The sequence below is a fragment of the Perognathus longimembris genome, chromosome 17 (genome assembly GCF_023159225.1).
Source record: "Perognathus longimembris pacificus isolate PPM17 chromosome 17, ASM2315922v1, whole genome shotgun sequence".
NCBI classification, from domain to species: domain Eukaryota; kingdom Metazoa; phylum Chordata; class Mammalia; order Rodentia; family Heteromyidae; genus Perognathus; species Perognathus longimembris.
The window spans coordinates 45,249,548-45,273,681 of NC_063177.1; the positions used below are offsets into that span (position 1 = coordinate 45,249,548).

A 24,134-nucleotide genomic window follows, 5' to 3' on the forward strand; every position below is an offset into this window, starting at 1 on the left:
GTGGTGATGAGGAATCGAACCCATGCATGTTAGGCAAGCACTCTACCACTAAGCCACATTCCCAGCCAATTTCTTTTTTTTAATTAAAAAAAAAGCTTCACTCAGTAAGATACTATGTTGGAAATGAACTATACAAGTTGTAGGTGGAGCTGGGAGGGAGAAACAGGGAGTGGGTAAGGGAAGGAAGGGTGTTGTCAAAAGAAATGTATATTTATGGTAACAAAAAATTGTTTTTAAAAAGCTTCAGAACATGTAGGAAATTAGACATTTATCAGTATACAAATAAGTTTACTTAAAAGCAGCTCATTCACATATTAAAAAAAAGTTCACAAGCTCTCCCCGGCCCCACAAAGTCGGTGGTCTGTAAGAGTCTCCCATGTGGCCTGGGTAACCATGGAGAAGCCCCAAGCTGCGGTGGCCCCATACTCACACCTAGAGGTCAGAAACAGAACTTCATTTCCCAGGAGCAGGAGACTCACACCAAAGTACCAGGAGAGCTTTCTCAAGAAAACGGGCTATCAGAAGAGTTCCAGCACTTCAATTGAATATAAATCTCTATTTTTCTTCTCTTGATTCAATTTCTGTAGCTCTCGAAAACTTACTTCTATCTTGTTGAGCTCAGAATAGACACTTATCTAAAGGGAAACAAACACGTTTCAGAATAACTTTCCCCATAAATTCTACATATAAAATGCTGTTTAGGACTTTTCCATGGACATGTTTGTGGTTCGGGGTCCAACACAGAGCATACCCCCACCCAGTGAATAGCAAGCTGTAAGGGACACTTGGGTACAAACAGAATAAGGATTCAATAGTAATCACAAACCTGGGACTTCACAAACTTGTAAAGATTTATCAGTAACCTTTTTGCTTCTGGTATCATTAGGACAACAGTAAAATTAGCATCTAGGAGAAGGCATATCCAATCCATGATCTGAAGATAAATAGAAAAAGATTTTAATTAGGTAACTTTAGGTTAATCCATGTAGCTATTCATAATGATTTCAAACACTTACCCAAGAAAAGTCTCAATTGAAGTCTGAACAGTTTAGAGATGGGAGAATTTCTAAATAACAGAAAAGGGCTCTTGGGTGACACTGTCCAAAGATACTCATAACCTGACTTATAAAAAGGTAACCCTCTGTACATTACTTTAATAACAATTTTTAAAGGGGGGGGGCTCTTTTCTGCTTTTATACTTATTTTATACTTTTTACTTTATTTATACCAAGGACTCTTTCTGAGGGAAAAAGAAAGTAAAAATAAAGACTGGATACAAACAAATTGGTGCAGATTAAAAAAAGGAAGCAAGAGTTAGGGATTTATCTCAATGGAACAGCACTTGACTGGCAAATGCAACGCCCTGAGTTTGGTCCTCACTTCTGCAAAACAAAAAAGCTAAAAAAGGAAGCTGAAGTAAGTGAACGGCAGTACAGCGAGGGACAAGTATATACTGGTAGTGTTATTTCTGTATTTATTTGTCAGTTGTGGGGCTTGAACTTAGGGCCTGGGTGCTGTCTGAGTTTCTTCCTGTTCTACCACTTGAGCCACAGCACCACTTCCAGTTTTTGGGTGGTTAAGTGGAGATGAGTCTCTTTCTCCCCAGGCTTGCTTTGAACTGCGATCCTCAGATCCCAGCCTCCTGAGTAGCTAAGATTATAGGCCTGGGCCACCAGTGCCTGGCATTTATTTCTTTTCTTAAGACAGGATCTCACTATGTAGCCCAGGCTAGACTCAAACTTAAGATCTTCCTGTGTGACTCAAGCCAGTGCTTCCAGGCAGCTAGCACCAAGTCCAGCTGCATTCTCTGATTTTGAAGAGATCACAGAGGACGACAGTGTCTCAATAGCTCTCTTGCCCTTTCCTAACAAGAAGGACATTCTTGGCATTACAATGAAGAATCAGGAATTTAAATTCGGCAATACAGAATTATGCATGTAGAAATCTGCTAAAGGGAGAGCCCCTCTCCACTCCACCTCCAGTGGGGGGTGTGCATGACAGGACAGGCAATCCCCAGGGTTTCTTCTTCCCCCTGGGAACAGAAATGAAGGGAAGTGACCTGACCTGGCTCAGGGTTGGAGGGTGTGTTCCAGGAAGAGTCATGGGAGCATTTCCACTGCACTTCAGATAAAGGAAATACAGATACTGGAGAAATAGCTGGGAGGGAGGAAGGGAAAAAAGGACAATTTACCATTTCAGTAGAAAACTTTTCTCTCACATAAACTTAACAGATACACTCAAGAACTATTAAGAGGCTGATGGTTCTTTTAAGCCTGCATCAAACAAACACTGCAGGTATAGGGAGACGGGCTGGGAGGCAAGTCCCTGTCAAGTCCCTGCCAGGGCAAAGCACTCTGGGGTGGGAGGCGAGGTGACAGCTCCATCTGTCTGCAGGTGGCAGGAGGTACAGAAGATTCTGCTTATGATGTATGACTCAGATGGCTTCACCTGGCCTTCACATCGGGCATGTGGAACACGTCAACATCTGTAACCCCAATGTCACTCGTCTCAACAGTTTTTTTTTGTTCTTCATGATGAAGCCTAGGTAACTTTAAATTTACATAAGAGGAACTTGACAATGCTATAACCAGTCAGGCAGCATAATTTAAATGAGAACTAAAAACCTTCAGGCTTGCTTACAGTGATGTGTTTGGCAGGGATGTCCTTCAAGTGTGGCAGAAGAAATGGCTCGCTGTATGCTGAGTGAAGAATTGCATTTCTACTTGGGAATAAAGGAAAACTGTTGTGTGTGTGCCAGTCCTGGGGCTTGAACTGAGGGCTGGGTGCTGTCCCTGAATGTTTTGCTCATGACTAGCACTCTACCACTCAAGCCACAGTTCAATTTCCAGCTTTTTCGTGATTAATTGGAGACAAGAGTCTCATGGGCTTTTCACCCCCGGCTAACTTTGGATCTCAGCCTCCTGAGTAGCTAGGATTACAAATGTAAGCCACCAGCACCCAGCTCAAAGGATAACATTTAATTCAACAAAAGTTACCCTACTGAAAACATGAATAATTCCTAACACGATACAAAAGTATTACTTATCTAACACTGAACACTCTCCTAATCTTTGGGAAGCAACTGGACTAGTATTATAAATGGTACTATCTTTTAGAATTGATAGTTTCTACTTTAGTATGTATTTTCATTGAGAAATTTTCATTAAAGCTGGGTGGCTCATGGCTGCAATCCTAGCTACTTAGGAGGCTGAGATCTGAGGATCACAGTTTGAAGCCAGCCCAGGCAGAGAAGTCCCCATGAGACTCTTCTCTCCAGTTAACCACTCAAAAAACAGAAGTAGTGCTGTGACTCAAGGGGTAGAGTACCAGCCTTGAGCTGAAGAGCTCAGGCCCAGAGTTCAAGCCCCATGACCAACAAAAAACAAAAACAACAATGAAAAAAACAAACCCAAAAAACAGGTTTAATCCAGGTGCTGGTGACAAACACCTGAAATCCTAGCTACTCAGGAGGCTGTGATCTAAGGATCCTAAGTTCAAAATGAACTCAGGCAGAAACTGAAAACATCACCCCCCAAAAAACCCAACAAAAATCACCTCTTAATTGACCTAATGGCTCATTAGTCATTGGCTGGCATGACTGCACCCTCCGTCCCCCAAAACAATATTCCAGAAATACCAAGCTGCAAAGGATACAGCAGAGCTGCTCTCTTCGGGGTCACAGGGCATGAGGTGGTCGCATTTGCTGCCCCCTGGGGCTTTTTATTTAACTCCTGGTTACAGTTACTGCAGCTGCTGTCTTCCCGATTGAAGCCGTTTTGAAGGATTTTAGTTTGCTCTTCCATTTTCTCATCTTGTACAGTATCACTACAATCAAAAACTGACTCCATATTGATATTAATTTCTTGAAGACTGTCATCACCAATGCTATGATGTTAATTAAAAGCAAGAGGTTAATTCTTATCATTATTTGAAATGTTGGATGAAAATTCATTTTTTTAATTAAATTTTATTGATAAGGTGTTGTGCAAAGGGGGTACAGTTACATAATAAGGCATTGAATACATTTCTTGTGGTATCTTACACCCTCATTGTTTTCTCCCCTTCCCTAGATCAGGTAGGCATATATACAATATCCAGTGTACCAAAATCATATACAGTAACCATGTAGGGTACTCCACAGGAAGTTCACCTAGAATTTTAAAGATAATGTCAACAGTCAAATCCTCCCGTGTCCTTCTCTTGGAGTTGTTTTTGCTTATCCTCGTCTTATATGATCATGTGTACATAGCTTTTGTGGATCCACTGATAGGTTTATTCTAGACCTTTTTATGTTTAGTAGTTGTTTGGTTTTATTGTTTTGTTTTGTTTTTTTGCCAGTCCTGGGCCTTGGACTCAGGGCCTGAGCACTGTCGCTGGCTTCTTTTTGCTCAAGGCTAGCACTCTGCCACTTGAGCCACAGCGTCACTTCTGGCCATTTCTATATATGTGGTGCTGGGGAATCAAACCCAGGGCTTCATGTATACGAGGCAAGTGCTCTTGCCACTAGGCCATATTCCCAGCCTGATGTTTGGGTTTGGTTTTAGTTTCAGATATATAATGTAAAGTTGCTGACCCAAACATGTGGAAATACCATTTGAAAAGAAGTTTGTTGCTTTACAGACCTGGTCTCTACTGTCCTCCTCCCTCCCTAACAGTCATATATCAAGGAAATCATGCCCGTTTGTTCTCTGTGTTCTAGGCTTGTCTTGCTCAACATTATTTGTTCAAGTTCTGACCATTTCCCTGCGAATACCAATATTTTATCATTTCTAATTGCTATGTAGTATTCCATGTGTATAGGTGCCACATTTTTTGAATCCATTCATCTGTAGTGGGGGGAAATTCATTTTCTAAGCATTCAGAATTTTAGAACTCAATGTCAAGAGATTTTAAATGAAGTGAAGGGAAAAAAAGCCACTGGGCTCCAACTTACCTCAAGAAAACTTTTAAGCAAGCACAGGTGACTGACTCAGGAACGTCAGGGAACTGCTGTAGACAGAGCTGTAACATCTGCACATCTGTTTGTTCTAAGGCAAGCTCCATTAATCCGGGACACAAGCTAAGACAAAAATCACCACCACCACTGTCACCATCATCATCATCACCACCATCATCACCATCATCATCTTTTTTTTTTTGAGATAGCAAATTGCTATGCAGCCCAGGCTGGCTACATGATCTTGCTGCTTCAGCATCTTCAGTGCAGGGATTATGACTACGTACTACCACACAGCCTGGTAATCCTTTTATATGTTAAGAACAATTTCAGCTATATAAATAAAATAAGATCAGATTGTGTGTGGATGGCTTATACCCGTAACCTTAGCTACTCAGGAGACTGAGTGGACTCCATTTCCAACAAAACAACCAGGAAAAAGCTGGGCTGAAGATGTGAATCAAGTGGTAGAGTGCCAGTCAAATGAACAAACTGAAAGTGCAAGACCCAGAGTTCAAACCTCAGTCTAAGCAAAACAACAAAACCAACAAGGTCAAAAAGAGTTAGGCAGGGGCTGGAAATATGGCCTAGTGGTATTCAATTCCTCAGCACCACATATATAGAAAAATCCGGAAGTAGCACTGTGGCTCAAGTGGTAGAGTGCTAGGCTTGAGCAAAAGAAAGCCAGGGACAGTGCTCAGGCCCTGAGTTCAAGCCCCAGGACTGACCAAAAAAAAAAAAAGAGGCAGTCACCTGCTGGTGGCTGGGGTGCTTATAATCCTAACTACTTAGGAGGCTAAGATCTGAGGATTGTGGTTCGAAGCCAAAAAAGGGTTCAAAAAAAGGGGCTGAGAATATGGCCTAGCGGTAAAATGTGCTTACCTCGTATATATGAAGCCCTGAGTTCGATTCCCCAGCACCACCTATATATATAGAAAAGGCCAGAAGTGGCACTGTGGCTCAAGTGGCAGAGTGCTAGCCTTGAGCAAAAAAGAAGCCAGGAACAGTGCTCAGGCCCTGAGTCCAAGGCCCAGGACTGGGAAAAAAAAAGGGGGGAGGGGTGGGGGGAGGCTCAAAAAAGTCCTAGTGAGACTCTTATCTCCAATTAACCACTCAAAAATGGGAAGTGGCTCTGTGCTTCAAGTGGTAAAGCACTAGCTTTGAGCAGAAAGAGACTCAGGGATAATATCCAAGCCCTGAGTTCAAGCCCCACAACAGACCAAAAAGAAAAAAAAAATTGTGCATATGAAGCTTGGAATACACGAACACCTACCTGTAGGAAAGCACACGAGTTTGGATGAGCAGCATGAGGCAGTTCCGAGGATAAAAGGATGGTTCTGCTTTACATCTTCCCAGAAGTCCTGTTACTAAGTCTCCGATGACACTATGGAAGTCAGGGGTCCACTTAGCCAGAAATTTGCGCAGTTCTACTTCAATATGTTTCTCAGAAGCTTTCTGCCAGAGTAGAATTGAGGAATTTCATTGGTCACATCAGTAAATGTCAGGCTGCACTTGAAACTTAATGCTGCATTTTTTCATATCACTGACAGTATTCCTGCATTCCTGTGAGATGAGCTGACACTATGAATGGACAAATACACATGAAAACTGCAAGAATTCTGACAAGAAATCTAAGGGTTCAGAAACATAACCTTTGAAGGCTACAAACACAGTGTAGAGTTGAATGAGATATTAAGGAGGCCGAGGCAAGAACAGCAATCTCACAATGTGATAGTCAAACGTGCCAGCTGTGGACCAACTCTGATAACCAAAGACTGACTCAACATGAATGTTAGCTTTATGTTCACAAAAGTGCTCATTAAAAAAAGCAGTGAAGGGCTGGGGATATGGCTTAATGGCAAGAGTGCTTGCCTTGTATACATGAGGCCCTGGGTTCAATTCTCCAGCACCACATATACAGAAAATGGCCAGAAGTGGCGCTGTGGCTCAAGTGGCAGAGTGTTAGCTAGCCTTGAGCAAAAAGAAGCCAGGGACAGCGCTCAGGCCCTGAATCCAAGGCCCAGGACTGGACAAAAAATAAATAAATAAATAAATAAAATAAAAGGAAAAAAGCAGTGAAGGACTGGGAACGGGCCTTAGTGGTAGAGTGTTTGCCTGGCATGCATGAAGCCTTGGGTTCAATTCTCCAGTACCACATAAACAGAAAAAGTCAGAAGAGGCACTGTGGCTCAAGTGGTAGAGTGCTAGCCTGAGCGAAAAACACTCAGGGACAGTGCCCAGGTCCTGAGTCAAAAAGTAGTGAAAAGTAGATGGACACTTTTAGCCACTCAAGTTTTTTGGTTTACCTTTATGGCTGATAAAAGTTGTTCACATGCTGGGCCTTCTGGCTGCAAATGTGTTTCCATTTTCCTTCTCCTTACCTGGAATGAAGTAAACTGATTAGGACCTCAGGATAACACAGAAGAGTTTTTACCATTTAACACAAAACACTCCAAAGAGACTAGCATACTCATTGCTACATAACTTAAAAAAATAATTTTATCATAGGGAAAAATGGTTGAGTGAGGGGTTTATTTTGAATCAGTCTCCCTATGTAACCTAAGCTGGCCTTGTACTTGCAATCTTCTTGCCTTTACTTCTAAGTGCTGGGATTGCAGGCATGTGCTATCAGACCTAGCTGAGATGTCTGTGGCTTTTAAACACAAAATAAAATCTCTATACTCAAGAATATTACTTCATATTTCAAACTAGTCCATTATCTAACTTGAGCCTAACTGTACACATATAAACTAGCCAAAGCCAGGTACTAGTGGCTTGTGACTATAATCCTAGCTACTCAAGAGGCCAAGATCTGAAAATTCTGGTTTGAGGCCTGCCCCAGAAAAAAGTCAAGGATACTCGGATCTCCCCCCAAAAAGCCAAAAGTGGAGCTGTGGCTCAAAGTAGTAGAGTGCTAGACTAGTGTCAGTGCCCAGGCCTTAAGTTTAAGCCCCAGGACTGGCACATGCACACAAATTAACTAGCCGACTACATGAGTCAATTATGGACAAAGGCAAGAAGCCTCAAAATGCCCTGTCATTAGGATTAAGACTGTGGACCTGTACAGTCATGAAAAAAATTCAGCCTTTTTGTTTAGCAACATTTTTCTGATATCTCTCTTTTAATACTAAACTTGTGTGAGAAAGGTGAAAGGAGTGACATCAATCAAGATGCATTGCATTCATGAAATGATTTGTTGAATAGTAAATCCCTTGTACAACTAACTACTTAAATATAAGTAAAACAATAAGAAAGAGTAAGAGAAAACCAAACTTGCCATTTTCCTTGACGGCTCTGACTTGTAGGATCCAAATCCCAATTCCTGAGAGGCTTCCCAGTTTGCAAAATGGGGCATGGCCTGAAGGTCTAGAAAGAAAATACAAAATATATAACTGGGATATTCTGACTAATCAATGATCAATAAAAAACTGGAAAAAAAACCCACTTATGTATAAGTGAAGTCCAGATAACTCCACCAATAACTTCACAGCTAAATCCTAACACAGACGAGGATTATAAGCCAGAGCAGCGAGCCTAAATGACAGCAAGAGCCACAGTAAACGAAGGGTGGAAAGGGGCATCGCCAGTTTGCCCCTCCATGGGGACCATTCTCAAGGATCCTCAGCAGTGAACAGGAGCAAATGTCTGCATCAGGAAGAGACCCTGTACCCAGGAGGCTTATGCAAAGCTACATTATTTTTATTTAAAATTTTAAAAAATATTATTTTGTTTATGTGGTACTGAGGAATTGAACCTAGGGCTTCATCTCATGCATGTTAGGCAAACACTCTACCACTAAGCCATGTTCCCAGCTTGTGCTGGGGGATCAAACCTGGGGTCTTGTGCACAGTAGGCAAACACTACCACTGAGCTAATTCCAAGTGCCAACCTACATTTGAAACCAGGAGATTTGCATTAATTAAACAGGATATATTTGGGTGCTAGTGGCTCATGCCCACAATCCTAGCTAGTCAGGAGACTGCCATTTGAGGACTGTGGCTCAAAGCCAGCCCAAGCAGGAAAGTCTGAGATACTTTATCTCCAATTTACCACCAAAACTCTGGAAAAAGAGCTGTGGCTTAAGTGGCAAAACATCAGTCTTGAGCAAAAAAGCTCAGAGACAATGTTCAGGCCCTGCCCTGAGTTCAAGCTCTAGGACCAGCACCAGAAAACAAACCAACAAACAAGAAAGTGGATAAGGCTCCTACCTTGATTTTGATCATGCTTGAGTTTCCCCAGGGCACCTGCCAATGATGAAACTTCACACTTGTATGGAATCACAGTTAGAAACTTCCCGTGTAACATAAACAAATTTTCCCCATAATACCAGAGCTAGGGGAAAAAAAAAAAGCAATTTTTTTCTCTTCTAAAATCTGACTCAATAAGGCCGTATAATAATAACTCATTGTATAAAGTACGTATAACCTAACAACACAAATTCAGTCAACCTTCCGAAATAAGATGTATAATTTAGTAGAGCTCAATAAAACATAATTAAAAGGGTATTTTTATTATTGGCAGAACTGGTGCTTGCTAGGCAGAGTAAGCGCTCAGGGTGCTCTACCACTTGAACCATACATCCAGCTCCCTTTGTTTTGGCTATTTTCTTGTTCTTTTTTTTTTTTTTTTTTGCCAGTCTGAGGCTTGAACTTAGGGCCTGAGCACCGTCCCTGGCTTCTTTTTGTTCAAGGCTAGCACTCTACCTCTTGAGCCACAGAGCCACTTCCGGCCTTTTCTGTTTATGTGGTGCTGAGGAATCGAATCCAGGGCTTCAGGCATGTTAGACAAGCAATGTACGGACAAGCCACATTCCCAGACCCAGCCTTGGCTATTTTCATGGTAAAGTCTTGCTGGGCTGTCCTCATCCTACTTGTGTTTCCCTGTGTTGCTGGAGGTAATAGGCATCACCACTGTGCCCAGCCATTGTGATTGCCCATGCCCATGATAGAATCTCTTCAACTTCTTTTTGCCAGGGCTGGTGTAGAACCTTAAGCCTCTGATCGCTACCTCACAGCTAGTTCACAGACTTGAACCATACAATCTACTTTTTGCTGCTGCTGTTGTTTTTGAGACAGTGCTTCACTGTATAGCCCCCACTCGCCTGAAACTTGGATTATGTAGCCCAGCCTGGACTTGATCTCATCTTCATCCTGCTTCAGGAGTTCTAGAATTCTAGAAATATGTTACCGTGCTTGGCTCTCTGTGTTTCTACCTTATGCAAAACATAAGAGGTATTTAAACAGAACGCTTAAAGGGACAAAGAATAAGTTTGTTAGAGTAGTACAACTGTGAATAGTTAATTTTGTTAAAATCAATTGTTAAATATAACTTATAACTTCATTGTAAAGTGAGAAAACCTAAATTTCTCTCATTAAATTAATACCCTAGTGCCCAAATTGGTATCTTATTTGCATACAAATATTTATTTCCCAGACAGTAAGTGCAATAAGTATCCTGCCTCACTGCAAGGCCCTGAAGGTACAGAAGAGTTCATAAAACAACCAAGAACCCTAGACTCAGGAAGTTTGGTCAGTGTAAATTTTGGTTTTTTAATTTTACAACAGTCATACAGAAAAAGCTAATTTATTAGGAAACCTAATACCTTAAGGTATAGTTCAAAAATAAAGATTTAAAAAAAAAAAGCTTAAAAAGGTAGTTTATTAAGCCAGAAGCAATGGTTCATGCCTGTAATCCCACCAACTCATGAAATCAAAGGCAGGAAGATCACAGTACAAGGCCAGCTTTGGTAAAATGTTATTGAGGCTCCATCTCAATCAGCAAGCTGGGGGTGGTGCTCTGCATCCATGGTTCTTGCTATGCGCGAGGCTGTCAGTAGCAGGACTGTGGTCTGAGGTTGCGCCTAGGCTAAAACATGAGACTCTCCCTGAAAAATACTTTAAAAAGGGCCAGGGGTTTCGCTAGAGTGGTAGAGCATATGCCTAGCAAGTATAAGGCATTGAGCTCAAACCCCAGTATTGCTTTTAAAAAATGGTGTTTTATTAACTAGCTAACTGTTCTTTGATCTATGATCTAAACTAGGTATAGTTTTCTCAAGGTAATAAATATACAGAAATGGGCTGGGAATATGGCTTAGTGCATGAAGCCCTGGGTTTGATTCCTCAGTACCAAAACAGAAAAAGCCACAAGTGGCGCTGTGGCTCAAGTGCTAGAGTGGTAGCCTTAAGCAAAAGAAGCTCAGGGACAATACCCAGGTCCTGAGTTCAAGCCCCAGGACTGGCAAAACAAACAAACTATTCAAACAATACCAAATTACATATAATCATTCAGGTAAAAAGTACTTTAGGCAGTACTGGGAGTTGACTCAGGGCCTCAAGCTGTTAGGTGGGTGTCCCATTGCTGATCCACAGCCCCAGTCCTTTTCTGCACTGGTTACCTTTTTGTAAGATAAAGTTTCACTTCCTGTACAGGTATATGCCTACATGGCGCTCTTCTTTCTCATTTCCTGCCATAGTTGGGATGAGAGATCCTCACCACCATACCCAGCTTCTTCAGAGATAGGAATCTTGCAGATTTCTTTGCCCAAGTTAGGCTAGAACCTTGGTCTTCCCAGTCTCAGCCTCTCACACAGCTAGGATGACAGACACCTATTACTATACCCACAGCTGGTCAAGAACGGGATCTTACAAGCTTTTCTGTCCAGGCTAGTCTTAGCCACAATCCTCCCAATCTGTCTTCCAAGTAGCTAGGATTATGGGGTGTGAGACACCAGTACCCAAGTAAAAAATTTTTTAAATTTGTTTTAATCAAATTTAGGACTGTACGGAGATTTTTCCCTTACAATATTTATTGCCAAGAAAATAAATTTGGCTTGGTGTAGTGGCACACATTAGTAAACCCAGTACTCTGGGGCTTAAAGCAGAAAGCTTGCAAGTTCAAGGCCAGTTTGGGTGTTATTCTGATATCCTGTCTCAAAAACAACCCAACAACAACTACAAAAAAACCCAAAAAACCAAAAAAACCAGCTAAACTCAATCTTGAAAACAATCCTCAAATGTAAAAACTTACTTGTCCACTGGTCCCTTGTGGTAGCTCTTTTGAAGTCTGTAATGTTTGAAATTTTGTGTTCCATATGGAAAGGCATTCTAGAAAATAAGACAAACTCAGAAATAGTTCAAAGAATGCATACATGACATCAGGGCAGGGGAAGGCATCAGAGTAAATATCAAAATTTGATTTAATTATAAAATGAGCAATACAACAGTACAACTAGCCTAGATACTGGATGATGGGAGAGAACATGGCAAGAAATATCCCAAAGAGGTGAGAATGGAGGAACCACACAAGGTCTTATCAATTACGCATGAATATATAATTTGAAAAAGATAGCAATGAGGGCTGGGAATGTGGCCTCGTGGTAGAGTGCTTGCCTCAATACATGAAGCCCTGGGTTCGATTCCTCAACACCACATATATAGAAAGGGCCAGAATTGGAGCTATGGGTCAAGAGGTAGAGTGTTAGCCTTGAGCAAAAGGAAGCCAGGGACAGTGCTCAGGCTCTGAGTTCAAGCCCCACAATTGGCCAAAAAAAAAAAAAAGAGCACGCGCGAGAGAAAGGCAGCAATGAAAGGAATCTACAGATTCAATGAATCCCTATTGAAACTCCAAGGGCCAATAAGAACTAGAGGGATGTACAGGATCCATGTATGGAAATGTCATGATGAAACCCTTACTATGTACTATGTACAATTTAATATATACCAATTAAAAACATTCCTTTTTTTCCTTTGCAAAATGGAAAAAACAAACTCATATAGAACTTCAAGGAGCTCAAATGACTAAAGCAATCCTGAAAAGGAATAAAGCTGAGTCCACTGTGGTGATGTGTGCTTGCAATCCCACCAGCACTTGGGAGGACTGAGAGTTCAAGGCCAGCTTCTGACTTTTTTTCTGTGCTGAGGTGGAGGGGAAGGTTGGAAGACTCGACACTTCCTGATTCACAGTGTGACAAGTATTAGGTAAGCAGCATATCATGTGAGCTATGTCTCCAACATCTTTTTATTTTTGAAACTGGGTCTTACTACCTTATCTAGGCTGGCCTCAAATCTGCAATCCTGGCTAGGCCTCCTAGTAGCTAAGATTACCAAGGAGCTACCACTATTCCAAGTCTTTTGTGAGACAAAGTCTTGCTCTATAGCTTAGGCATGCTTTGAACTTATGATGGAGTCTACGTTGACATGCAACCTGAAATACGAAGAAAATACAAAGAAAAATATGCTGGGTGTAATGGTTTATGTATGTTTTACCAGCTATTAGGGAAATACAAATAGGAAGAACTTAGTCCAGGCTGGTCCTAAGATACTATTAAAAAATAAAACAAGGGGGCTGGGGATATAGCCTAGTGGCAAGAGTGCCTGCCTCGGATATACGAGGCCCTAGGTTAGATTCCCCAGCACCACATATACAGAAAATGGCCAGAAGCGGCGCTGTGGCTCAAGTGGCGGAGTGCTAGCCTTGAGCGGGAAGAAGCCAGGGACAGTGCTCAGGACCTGAGTCCAAGGCCCAGGACTGGCCAAAAAAAAATAAAATAAAAAAATAAAAAAAATAAAACAAGGGGCTGGGAATATGGCCTAGTGGCAAGAGTGCTTGCCTCCTTTATATGAAGCCCTAGGTTCGATTCCCCAGCATCACATATATAGAAAACGGCCAGAAGTGGCGCTGTGGGTCAAGTGGCAGAGTACTAGCCTCAAACAAAGGGAAGCCAGGGACTGTGCTCAGGCCCTGAGTTCAAGGTCCAGGACTGGAAAAAAAATAAATAAAAATAAAAAAATAAAACAAAACAAAAACCTAAAAGCTGATGGCCAGTAGCTCATGCTTGAAATCCTAGATACTCAGGAGGTTGAGATCTAAGGATCATGGTTTGAACCCAGCCCGAGCCGGAAAGACTCATATTTCCAATAAACTGCTGGAAAAAGCTGGAAATGGAGCTGTGGCTGAAGTGGTAGAGTGCTAGCCTTGAAGAAAAGTATGCCAGGCCTTGAATTTAAGCCTCAGGACCACAAATAAAACAAAAACAACCTCCAAAACAAAAAAACAACTAAAGCAAAAAGAGCCAGAGGTGTGGTTCAAGTAGAAAAGCACTGCCTAGGAAGTACAGGTCTTGAGTTTAAATCCAGAACCGCTGGGTGCTAGTGGCTCATGACTATAGTCCCCGTTACTTAGCAGGCTGAGATGTGAGGATCCTGATTTGAAACCAGCCCAGGCAGGAAAGTCTGTGAAGCTCATATGTCCAATTAAGCACCAAAAATGCTGGAAGTGGAGCTATGGCTCAAATTAGCCTCGAACAGCTCAAAGATAGTACCCAAACCCTGAGCTCAAGCCCCGGGACTGGCAACAACAACAAAAAACCCACAAAAAAAAACACCTAAAAACAACAAATCCAGAATCCCAAGCCAACCTCCCCAACAAACAGACAGCAGCAACGGCAACAAAAGGAGAATGAATGGGGGAAAAATAACTAATGGGAATCATGTCTCTTAAGGGCTCTTATAACTCAACAGCAAAAAGGCAAAAGAATGAGCAAGGCATGGGTGACTTAGACCTGTAATCTCAAAAGGCTGAGATCTGAGGATCACAGTTCAAAGCCAACCTAGGCAGGAAAGTTTATGAGACTCGTGGTAGAATGCTAGCCTTGAGCACAAAAGCTCAGTGACAGCACCCCGGTTTTGAGTTTAAGTGAGGCCCTAGTGGTAGTGTTATAGGCCGGCAATCCAGGATTTGAAAAACTAAGGCAGGAGGATCTTCAGCTTGAGGCCAGCCTGTGCTAACAGAGCAAGTCCCAGGATAGTCTGGCTATGTAACAAGACATGGTCACAAAAAACAAAGTAAAAGCAAAAATTAAGTTACAAAAATAATTTGAGTATGGTGACCAAGATAATGTGAATAAGAATGGTAATAAAGAAATCAAGGCGGTGCACATCTGCAATCCCTGCACTTGGAAGGCTGACGCAGGATCATGAGGCAGCGGCTAGCCTGGGTTACAGTGAGACTGGCTCAAATGAAAAACAAAGGGAAAGCCAAGAGGTAAAGGACTTGTGGAATGCATTCATTTACCCTTAGAAACTGGCAGTGGAGACCCCAGGACTGCCACGTGATCTGAATCCAGGGCAGTGAGCCCAACACCATTTCGAGCACTAGCTGTCACCACAGTCTTGAGCAATAGTGAGCTAACAACCCGCTGGTCCCTTTCCACGTCGCTTGAATATATTGGTATCAAGGTTTCATATATGCAGCCATCACAGCCTGTGGAAAAAAGTATTGTTTATAAGTGGGTCAGGACAAGTCATTATCTATTAAATTTATTGAGTTTTTTTGGTAAGATTTATCTAATTCAATCAGAAAAATAATGTATCACTGTAATACCGTCTATTAGTACCTGTAATACCTGTAATAATTAGCACTGTAATACCGTCTAGAAGTACGTGTGTGTGTGTGTGTGTGTGTGTGTGTGTGTGTGTGTGTGTGTATGTCTCTGTGTGGTAAATATGATCAACACCCATTACATTCATGTATGAAAAACATAATAAAATCCATTATTTTGTACAATTAGTTAACATAGATTAATGCAATTTAAAAAAATACTACAATCTTGAAATGTTGGGAGTATTAATTTAAAAAAAAATCAGCTGAAAGCTTAGCACTAGTGGCTCATGCCTATAATTCTAGCTACTCAGGAGGCCGAGATCTGAAGCTTGCAGTTTGAAGGCAGCAAGGGCAGGAAGGCCAGTGAGACTCTTTTTTTTTTTTTTGGGGGGGGGGGGGACCAGTCCTGGGGCTTGGACTCAGGACCTGAGCACTGTCCATGGCTTCTTTTTGCTCAAGGCTAGCACTCTGCCACTTGAGTCACAGTGCCACTTCTGGCCATCTTCTATATATGTGGTACTGGGGAACTGAATCCAGGGCCTCAAGTATATGAGGCAAGCATTCTTGCTACTAGGCCATATCCCCAGCCCCTGGCCAGTGAGATTCTTATATCTAATTAATCACAGAAAAAGCCAGAAGTGGGGCTGGGAATATAGCCTACTGGTAGTGCTTGCCTCGCACACATGAAGCCCTGGGTTCCATTCCTCAGCACCACATATATAGAAAGACCAGAAGTGGCGCTGTGGCTCAAGTGGTAGAGTGCTAGCCTTGAGCAAAAAGAAGGCAGGGACAGTGCTCAGGCCCTGAGTTCAAGCCCCAGGAATGGCCAAAAAAAGAAAAGAAAAGAAAGCTGAGAAACATGGTAGGAATGTGGCCAAAAAAAGAAAAAAGAAAAAAAAAAGTGGATGGCATAGGCCAAAGCTGCTAAAGTCTCTTTTTGTTTATCCCTCTTTTTGTTCAAAGAAGGGTAACACTGAAACTAGTGGCTGGAGAAAAGTAATACAAAGATCATTCAAGGCCAAGCATAACTCGCTCATTGTCCAGTGGGGATACAACATAGTGCTGTCAATATCCCAACTATTGTTTTGGGTCTAGATATGTAGTCCAGATTGTTCTTGAACATGAGATTGTCTAAACTTCCAAGAGTTGAGACCACAGTCATGTGCCACTATATCCAACTTCTGAAGTGACTATCAACAAGCCTGGACAACTATCATAAGGATAAATGTGACTTATCTTTTGTATAGGTATTATTTATTGGTTACGGTAAATTTAAGACATTATAGAAACAATGCTTGAAAACTGTGCTCTACCTGAAATACTTTACTGAACTAATGAGCATGCATGAACAGACAGAGCCAATAGCAAAAACTATTAGATATAAATGCTTATAAGGAACAATAAAAAGGGAAGGAAAAAAATCTAAGATTCAAAACTACATATTATCCTATTGTACCCTGCTATTTACAAGCACTGGAAATTTAAAGAAAACTTACATAATGACATCAAATAGATGAACTTCCGATCTACATGTGCAGTAAAATTTGGTGTAACTGATTTTTCTTCTTGTCCAAGTATGAGTGCATATTTTGTTAAGTTATGTGATTTGCACATTTGTACATAAGCAAAATAATTGCCAAGCTGCAACAAAAGGAGATTTTTAATTTTATAAATATTCCCATTTCAACCAACTATATTTAAATATTAAAGCTATAAGATGCTGCTCCAGGGCTGGGAATATGGCCTAGTGGTAGAGTGCTTGCCTCGTATACATGAAACCCTAGGTTCGATTCCTCAGGACCACATACATAGAAAAGGCCAGAAGTGGCGCTGTGGCTCAAGTTGGCGGAGTGCTAGCCTTGAGCAAAAAGAAGCCAAGGACAGTGCTCAGGCCCAGGACTGGCAAAAAAAAAAAAGAAAAAGAAAAAAAAATTTTTTTTAAAAAGATGCTGCTCCATCTTAAGTACTTCAGTAATTACTTCAAAAACATCTTGTCTGGCTGGGGATATAGCCTAGTGGCAAGAGTGCCTGCCTCGGATACACGAGGCCCTAGGTTCGATTCCCCAGCACCACATATACAAAAAATGGCCAGAAGCGGCGCTGTGGCTCAGGTGGCGGAGTGCTAGCCTTGAGCGGGAAGAAGCCAGGGACAGTGCTCAGGCCCTGAGTCCAAGGCCCAGGACTGGCCAAAAAAAAAAAATAAATAAAAAAAATCTTGTCTGATATAAAATGTACAAGGTTTATAAAATATTTAATTTAGAAACTGGAATAACCATAACAGATAAACATTTTCATGTTTAAAAAAGATAAAAAGGGGGGCTGGGGATATGGCCTAGTGGCAAGAGTGCTTGCCTCGCATACGTGAGGCCCTGGGTTCAATTCCCCAGCACCACATATACAGAAAACGGCCAGAAGTGGTGCTGTGGCTCAAGTGGCAGAGTGCTAGCCTTGAGCAAAAAGAAGCCAGGGACAGTGCTCAGGCCCTGAGTCCAAGCCCCAGGACTGGGGGGAAAAAAAAAAGATAAAAAGGAGCTGAATGTTGGTAGCTCAAACCTGTAATCCTAGTTATTCAGGAGGCTGAAATCTGAGGATCCCAGTTTGAAGCCAGGCAGGGCAGGAAAGTCTGTGAGATTCTTATCTCCAATAACCTACTCAGAAAAAGCCAGAATTGGCATTGTGACTCAATTGGTAGAGCACACTAGCCTTGAGCAAGACAATCCCCAGGGCTGGCACCAAAAAATAAAAATAAAAATAAATAAATGGGGGGGGGGCAGTGCAGGGGAAAGGTCTGGGAATGTGGCTTAGTGGTAGAGGGCTTGCCTTGCATGTATGAAGCCCTAAGTTCGATTCCTCAGTACGACATAAACAGAAAAAAGCTGGAAGTAGACCTGTGGCTCTAGTGGTAAGAGTGCTAGCCTTGAGCAAAAAGAAGCCAGGCAAAGTGCCCAGGTCCTGAGTTCAAGCTCCATGATTGGCCAAAAAAATAAAAAAAAAACATGTTGAATGATAATGCTTGTAGAACTACTTCAACATAATGAAAATATATTCTATGATAAAATGTTTTATTTATAATATAAAATCCCATTTTGTTTTGAATATGAATGACTTTAAAATTCCACAAAATAGGTAAGAAATAGAAGACATCACTTACTTTTTCAGTAACAAAAATTAAAACAGGATGTCTATATACCATGAAAAGCTTTGTCCACCTTGAAAATAAAAAATAAAAATTACAAAATGCAAAAATCAGTTGAAATCTTATCAATAAAAACTTAAGGAAATATCTACTATCATTTTGGAGTCTGAAACACAAAAAGCTAATTCAGTGTTTCAGAATATATTTCACAGGCTCTCGGTAGGGAATACATTTGGATCTTATTTATCTATTTCATGCAACAGAGGGAAGCTGAATGACTCATAACCAACATAGCATGGCCTTTGATTGTGGCAAAGTGCTAATCAGAGCCCAGAGGTTTTCCCCAAACAGTTGCTCACCAAACAGTTGCTCACACTGAGATGTGCATTGGGTCAGAGCTTGGCTGAACTATTCACTGTCTACCACACTGTTCAATTATGAAGTACAAGTCTTTGCTTTGACTCTGCCAGGTAGACCCAAAGAGGCAGCGAGTCAACTCAACAGGAAATGTGATAGGAGCAGATGTGAAATCATGAAATAGTCTCTATCATATGAGTGGGTCATTTCTCAGTCTATTCCATAATCTGAGAAAGCTGGTATCTTTTAAAAAGTACTACCATGAGCTGTGAATATGGCCTAGTGGCAAGAGTGCTTGCCTTATATACATGAAGCCCTGGGTTCAATTCCTCAGTACCACATATATAGAAAAGGCCAGAAGTGGTGCTGTGGCTCAAGTGGCAGAGTGCTAGCCTTGAGCAAAAAGAAGCCAGGGACAGTGCTCAGGCCCTGAGTCCAAGCCCCAGGACTGGCAAAAAAATAAACAAAAAAGCCTCTGGTCCTTGGGGCTATCTATTTTATCTTCAAATAACTACCTAGCTCTGTCATTCCAGATGGTAATCAGTGGGGTAACTATCTATTACCTCAAATGTTATTTTGGTCAGTACTTATTTATGCTGGCTGGTACTAGTGCCAAACTCAGGGCAATATACTGGTTTGCCATTTTTGCTCAAGGTTGGCTCTCTACCACAAGAGTCATATCTCCACTTCTTGTTCTTTGCTAGTAAACTGGAGTCTCACAAATTTGTTTGCTCCAGCTGACTTCAAACTTTGATCCTAAGATCTCACCCACATGACAGGAGCCACTAACACTAAGCAAATGTTGTTAACCAGGTTACGTGCACCGTGCGCACACGTGTGCACACGCGCACGCAGGCACAGACAAGTACATGAGCATGGGGACTGAACCCAGAGCTTTGTGCATGGCAAGGCAAGAACTCTACTAGTGAGTTACTAGTTCTAGGTTACTTTCGTTATGTTTAAAATCAAAACTACTGGGGCTGGGAATATGGCCTCGTGGCAAGAGTGCTTGCCTCCTATAGCCTTGGGTTCGATTCCTCAGCACCACATATATAGAAAAGGCCAGAAGTGGCACTGTGGCTCAAGTGGCAGAGTGCTAGCCTTGAGCAAAAAGAAGCCAGGGACAGTGCTCAGGTCCTGAGTCCAAGCTCCAGGACTGGCAATAAATAAATAAATAAAATCAAAACTACCTCTGGACAAGGCAAAGAAAGTAGAGGGAAACACTAGCACATTTTGCTTGAGAAAGGGTCTTAATATATAGCTCTCAAGTTGTCCTGAAACAGCTTGGAGCTCAGCCTAACCTGGAACTTGAGATCCTCCATTGACCCCAAGGACTGGGATTATACAGATAATTCCTACCTCATTAAAACTTCACATTTCAAATATTATAACTTACTTAATCACTTCTCCATCAGAGATGACAGTTTCGATTTTCTGCTGGGGCTCTGCAAGCAAGGCCTCTAATCCACGGACAGCCCCTTCTTTGAATAGGACCCATGGCTCTGTCCCTTGTATTGAGTGTATCCTATAGATCTCAGCTGACAACTGAAAAAAGTGTTACAAATATTTTAATTATTATTCTAAAACAATTTACATAGTAGGATAAAGATACTTACAAAAGACTTCTGGAGCCAACTGCTGATGGCTCATGCCTATAATCCTAAGCTACTCAGAAGGCTGAGCTTTGAGGATCGCATTTCAAAGTCAGCCTGGGCAAGAAAGTCTGGGAGATTCTTAGTTTTAGTTAGCTACCAGAAAACCAGAAGTGGAGCTGTGCAGCTCACAACAACAACAACAACAAAACAAACAAACAAAAAACTTCTGGATTTTTTTTTGTTTTGTTTTCAAAATGAGATGAGGGCCAGGTACCAGTGGCTCACTCCTGTAATCCTAGCTACTCAGGAGGCTGAAATCTGAGGATCATGGTTCAAAGTAAGCTGGGGCAGGAAAGTCCTGTGAGACTCTTACCTCCAATTAACCAACAGAAAACTGGAAGTGAAGCTGTGTCTCAAAGTAGTAGAGCATTAGCCTTGAGCAAAGAGAGCTTAGGGACAGCACTTAGGCCCTGAGTTCAAGCTCCATGACCAACAAATAAGTAAGTTAAAATGAGATGAGACTATATTGTCTCAGTTGGCTTCAAACTTTCAATACTGCCTCAGCTTTGAGTACTGGGATTAGAAATATGCACCACTATCCTAGCCCCAACCTAGTTAACTTATTTGTGTTCAGAGTTACACACAGTACTTGAAAAAAAATAATCCTCATTTTATCAATAATTTAACTCATGTTTCTTAGTTCATTAGTAGAAAAGATATACTTAATCAAATAGCAACAGAAAAAAAACTATACCATATAGTGTTCTCAAAATGTACAAGAGGAAGCGGCACTGTGGCTCAAGTGGTAGAGTGCTAGCCTTGAGCGGAAGAGCTCAGGTACAGCGCCCAGACCCAGAGTTCAAGCCCCATAACCAACAAAGCAAAACAAAACAAAAAAATTTCTTTGGGCTGGGAATGTGGCTTAGCAGTAGAGAGCTTGTCTAGCATGCATGAAGCCATGAGTTGGATTCCTCTGCACCACATACACAGAAAACAGCCAGAAGTGGTGCTGTGGCTCAAGTGGCAGAGTGCTAGCCTTGAGCAAAAAGAAGCCAGGGACAGTGCTCAGGGCCTGAGTCCAAGCCCCAGGACTGGTAAAAAAAAAAAAACACCTACCAAACCTCCAAACACATGGAAACAAGTATAAATTAGTTATTCATGATTTATGTATGAACATAATAAAGTATGTTTTCTAACCTATTAATACATGAATTGAGATGAATATTGTAAGATAACTAGAAAAATAAAATCTTAGGCTCACTTTCCTAGAGACATAAGACAAACAAATGTATACTATATTATGAATGATTCCATTTCTCCAATAAGCCAAATAAGTATATTGGGGGGAAAAAAAACAACAAAAGACTTACTGTAGCTTTAAATACTTTTTCCAGGTTTACATCTTCATTATTCCATATTCTCAAAACCTTCAACCAAAGCACACAAATTAGAAAATATTCCACATGCTATGTATATGTAACTGACATGGTTAACGTGTTACTATCTGTGTTACATACACTGTTATATAAAGACCTGAGCTCACCTTATTATCATGTACAATGATATATTCTCCAGTTTGAAAGTTGCATACAGCTGGACATGTTATAGATTGACCTTGTTTCACTGACCAGCTTCCCAAGGGTTTCTGATCAGAAACCTAATAAAAAATAAGACGAGTACAATATTAAGTAGTCAGTTGTAGACATTAATATCAATTAGATTTACAATCAAAGAAACTATTTCAGACCAAGTGCTAGTGGCTCATGCACACTTGTAATCCAAGCTACTCAGGTATGCTAAGATATGAGGATCATGGTTCAAAAGCCAGCCCAGGCAGAAAAGTTCATGAGACTCTTATGTCTAATTAACCACCAAAAAAACCCAGAAGTGGAACTGTGGCTCAAGAGGTAGAGTGCAAGCCTTGAGCAAAAAGAGGTAAGGGACAGAGCCCAGACCCTGAGTTCATGCCTTGGTATTGAGACAGACAGACACCCTTCATGATAGTATTTAACACAGTCCCTAAAATAAATAAGGAGTATGGACAAATACTGTAGATTTTACTCACATGAAGTACCAAAAGTAGTCAAAATGGTTAAGAGAACAATGGTAGTTGACAAAAAGTAGTTGCTTTTTGAAGCAAGGGTTTTTTTTTTTTTGAAGTTATGTAGCTGAGGCTCAGCCTGGGGAAGGCCTCTGGAGATTCTCCTGCCTGTATTCCCAATAAAGAATCTGCAGGACAGTCTGGGTAAAGATCGATAGAGTCATCAGAAAAGCCTAAATGAACATTGTAAGGGATTTGCTGGCAATCTGTCCTCACAACTTCAAAGTAGACAGCCATACTTCAAAGACGTTGCAGACAGGGCTGGGATGTAGCTCAGTGGCAAAGTGCTCGCCTAACAAGTGCAACGTCCTGGGTTCGATCCCCAGTACCAAAAAAGAAAAGACCAAAAAAAAAAAAAACAGTTAAAAAAAAAAACAAAACAACCCAACCAAAGACTTTGCGGACAATGCTCGGCATGCTAAGTTTTCCCTAGGGGAAAAAAAAAAAAAGCCCCCCACGGGGCAATCCAAAGCAATGTTATGCATATTGTTAACGGAGGAGGTGGAATGTGTGATTTCCTGCGATTCAAATTTCAACATACACCAGAGGTGCCCACATACAAGTCACTCGGAATTGGAACTCACCGCCTCTTCACCCGCAGAAAGAAAAAGGAAATTACCCCCCAAAAATGTGTGTGTGTGTGTGTGTGTGTGTGTGTGTGTGTAAGGAAATTACCCCCAAAGTGTGTGTGTGTGTAGGAGGGGAGGCTACCGAAACGACTGGCCCAGGCTCCAGACCTGTCAATGTCACCCTCGGCTGCCCTATCTCCGACTGGTCCCCGTGCGCGCGACAGGGTGACAAAGACCCCGACGGGGATCCTAGCGGGGCCAAGTCTGCGAGGAGCTCCCTCTGCTTTTCCCGTCCGTTCCACGTGCACCGGGACGCCGTGCCACCAACTCGGAAACAAGCCGCTCTCCACAGGAAAGCCACCAGGCGGGTCCCAGCCCTCGTCCAGAGTCCCAGGCAGGGGCAAGGCGGGCTCCGTCCGGGCCGCTCCACGACGCTTTCGGAAGGTGTGTGTGTGTGAGCAACACGAGCCTCCGGGTCCTGGCCCAGACCGGGGGAGAGACCGGCAGCCCCTCACCTTATAGAGGACGACCGTCCTGCAGCTGTCCGTCACCAGAAACTGGTCTGTCTTGTTGCTCGGCTCCACGCCGAGGAGTCCGTCAGGGCCAGCACTTAGGACTACGGTAGACAACGTGAACTCTTCTTCCAAGGCTGCCATCTTGGACGGCCTACGGACGGCCGTGCGGACCTCCCGGCAGGCCTCGCGCTTTCTCTCGCGATAACTTAAGATGGGCGGGACTTCATCCAAGAAGAAATGCACTCCCGCAGCTGGCGACCCCTGGTGGGCCTTAGCGGTGCGGGATAGCTCCGCGGCGGAGTGGGCGTGTCTTGAGCTTTGCGTCTAGACTCCGCCCCCTGAGGGCACGCCTCCCCGAGTCCCGGATGTGCTCCCGCCTCAGGTTCGGAATCTGCGGGGTGCCTCGTTCTTTGGGGTTGTCGACTGAGGCGTTTGGGAAGTGGCCGAACGTAAAAGTAGACTGAGCCAGGTGCAGGAGGCCGGAGGGTGGAGTGGGAGGGAAGAGGGTAGAGAAGGAAGGGGGAAAGAGCTGCAATCCTAGCTGC

The 24,134-nt window shown here is 42.3% G+C and overlaps 1 protein-coding gene across 2 annotated transcripts; it reads right to left on the minus strand.

Annotated features, from left to right (window-relative positions):
- Positions 1 to 271: 271 nt before the first annotated feature.
- Positions 272 to 23,759, minus strand: Nol11 (nucleolar protein 11). Of its 2 annotated transcripts, none has more exons than XM_048366057.1 (18): positions 23,590 to 23,759; positions 21,948 to 22,061; positions 21,775 to 21,831; positions 20,206 to 20,354; positions 18,468 to 18,525; positions 16,813 to 16,957; positions 15,008 to 15,196; positions 11,963 to 12,039; positions 9,145 to 9,268; positions 8,214 to 8,302; positions 7,243 to 7,317; positions 6,210 to 6,391; positions 4,934 to 5,059; positions 3,655 to 3,825; positions 2,641 to 2,719; positions 2,065 to 2,157; positions 827 to 934; positions 272 to 635 (listed from the first exon to the last, which is right to left on the minus strand). In XM_048366057.1, exons 1-18 carry the CDS (start codon positions 23,728 to 23,730, stop codon positions 519 to 521), a joined length of 2,094 nt encoding a protein of 697 aa, XP_048222014.1. In that variant the 5' UTR covers positions 23,731 to 23,759; the 3' UTR covers positions 272 to 518. The 2 variants fall into 2 exon arrangements, with proteins under 2 accessions (XP_048222014.1, XP_048222013.1); XM_048366056.1 differs by having other exon boundaries at positions 3,655 to 3,885.
- Between the last annotated feature and the right edge of the window lie 375 nt (positions 23,760 to 24,134).

Excerpts from the sequence above, each read along its gene's own strand:
- Nol11 (XM_048366056.1), bottom strand. The coding sequence starts at position 23,730 with ATGGCAGCCTTGGAAGAAGAGTTCACGTTGTCTACCGTAGTCCTAAGT. Across the intron at positions 20,355-21,774 it reads AAAAAGTATTTAAAGCTACA|TTGTCAGCTGAGATCTATAG; the intron begins GTAAGTCTTTTG and ends CACTTTTTTCAG. Across the intron at positions 2,720-3,654 it reads CCGAAGAGAGCAGCTCTGCT|AAATGCAATTCTTCACTCAG; the intron begins GTATCCTTTGCA and ends ATTCCCAAGTAG.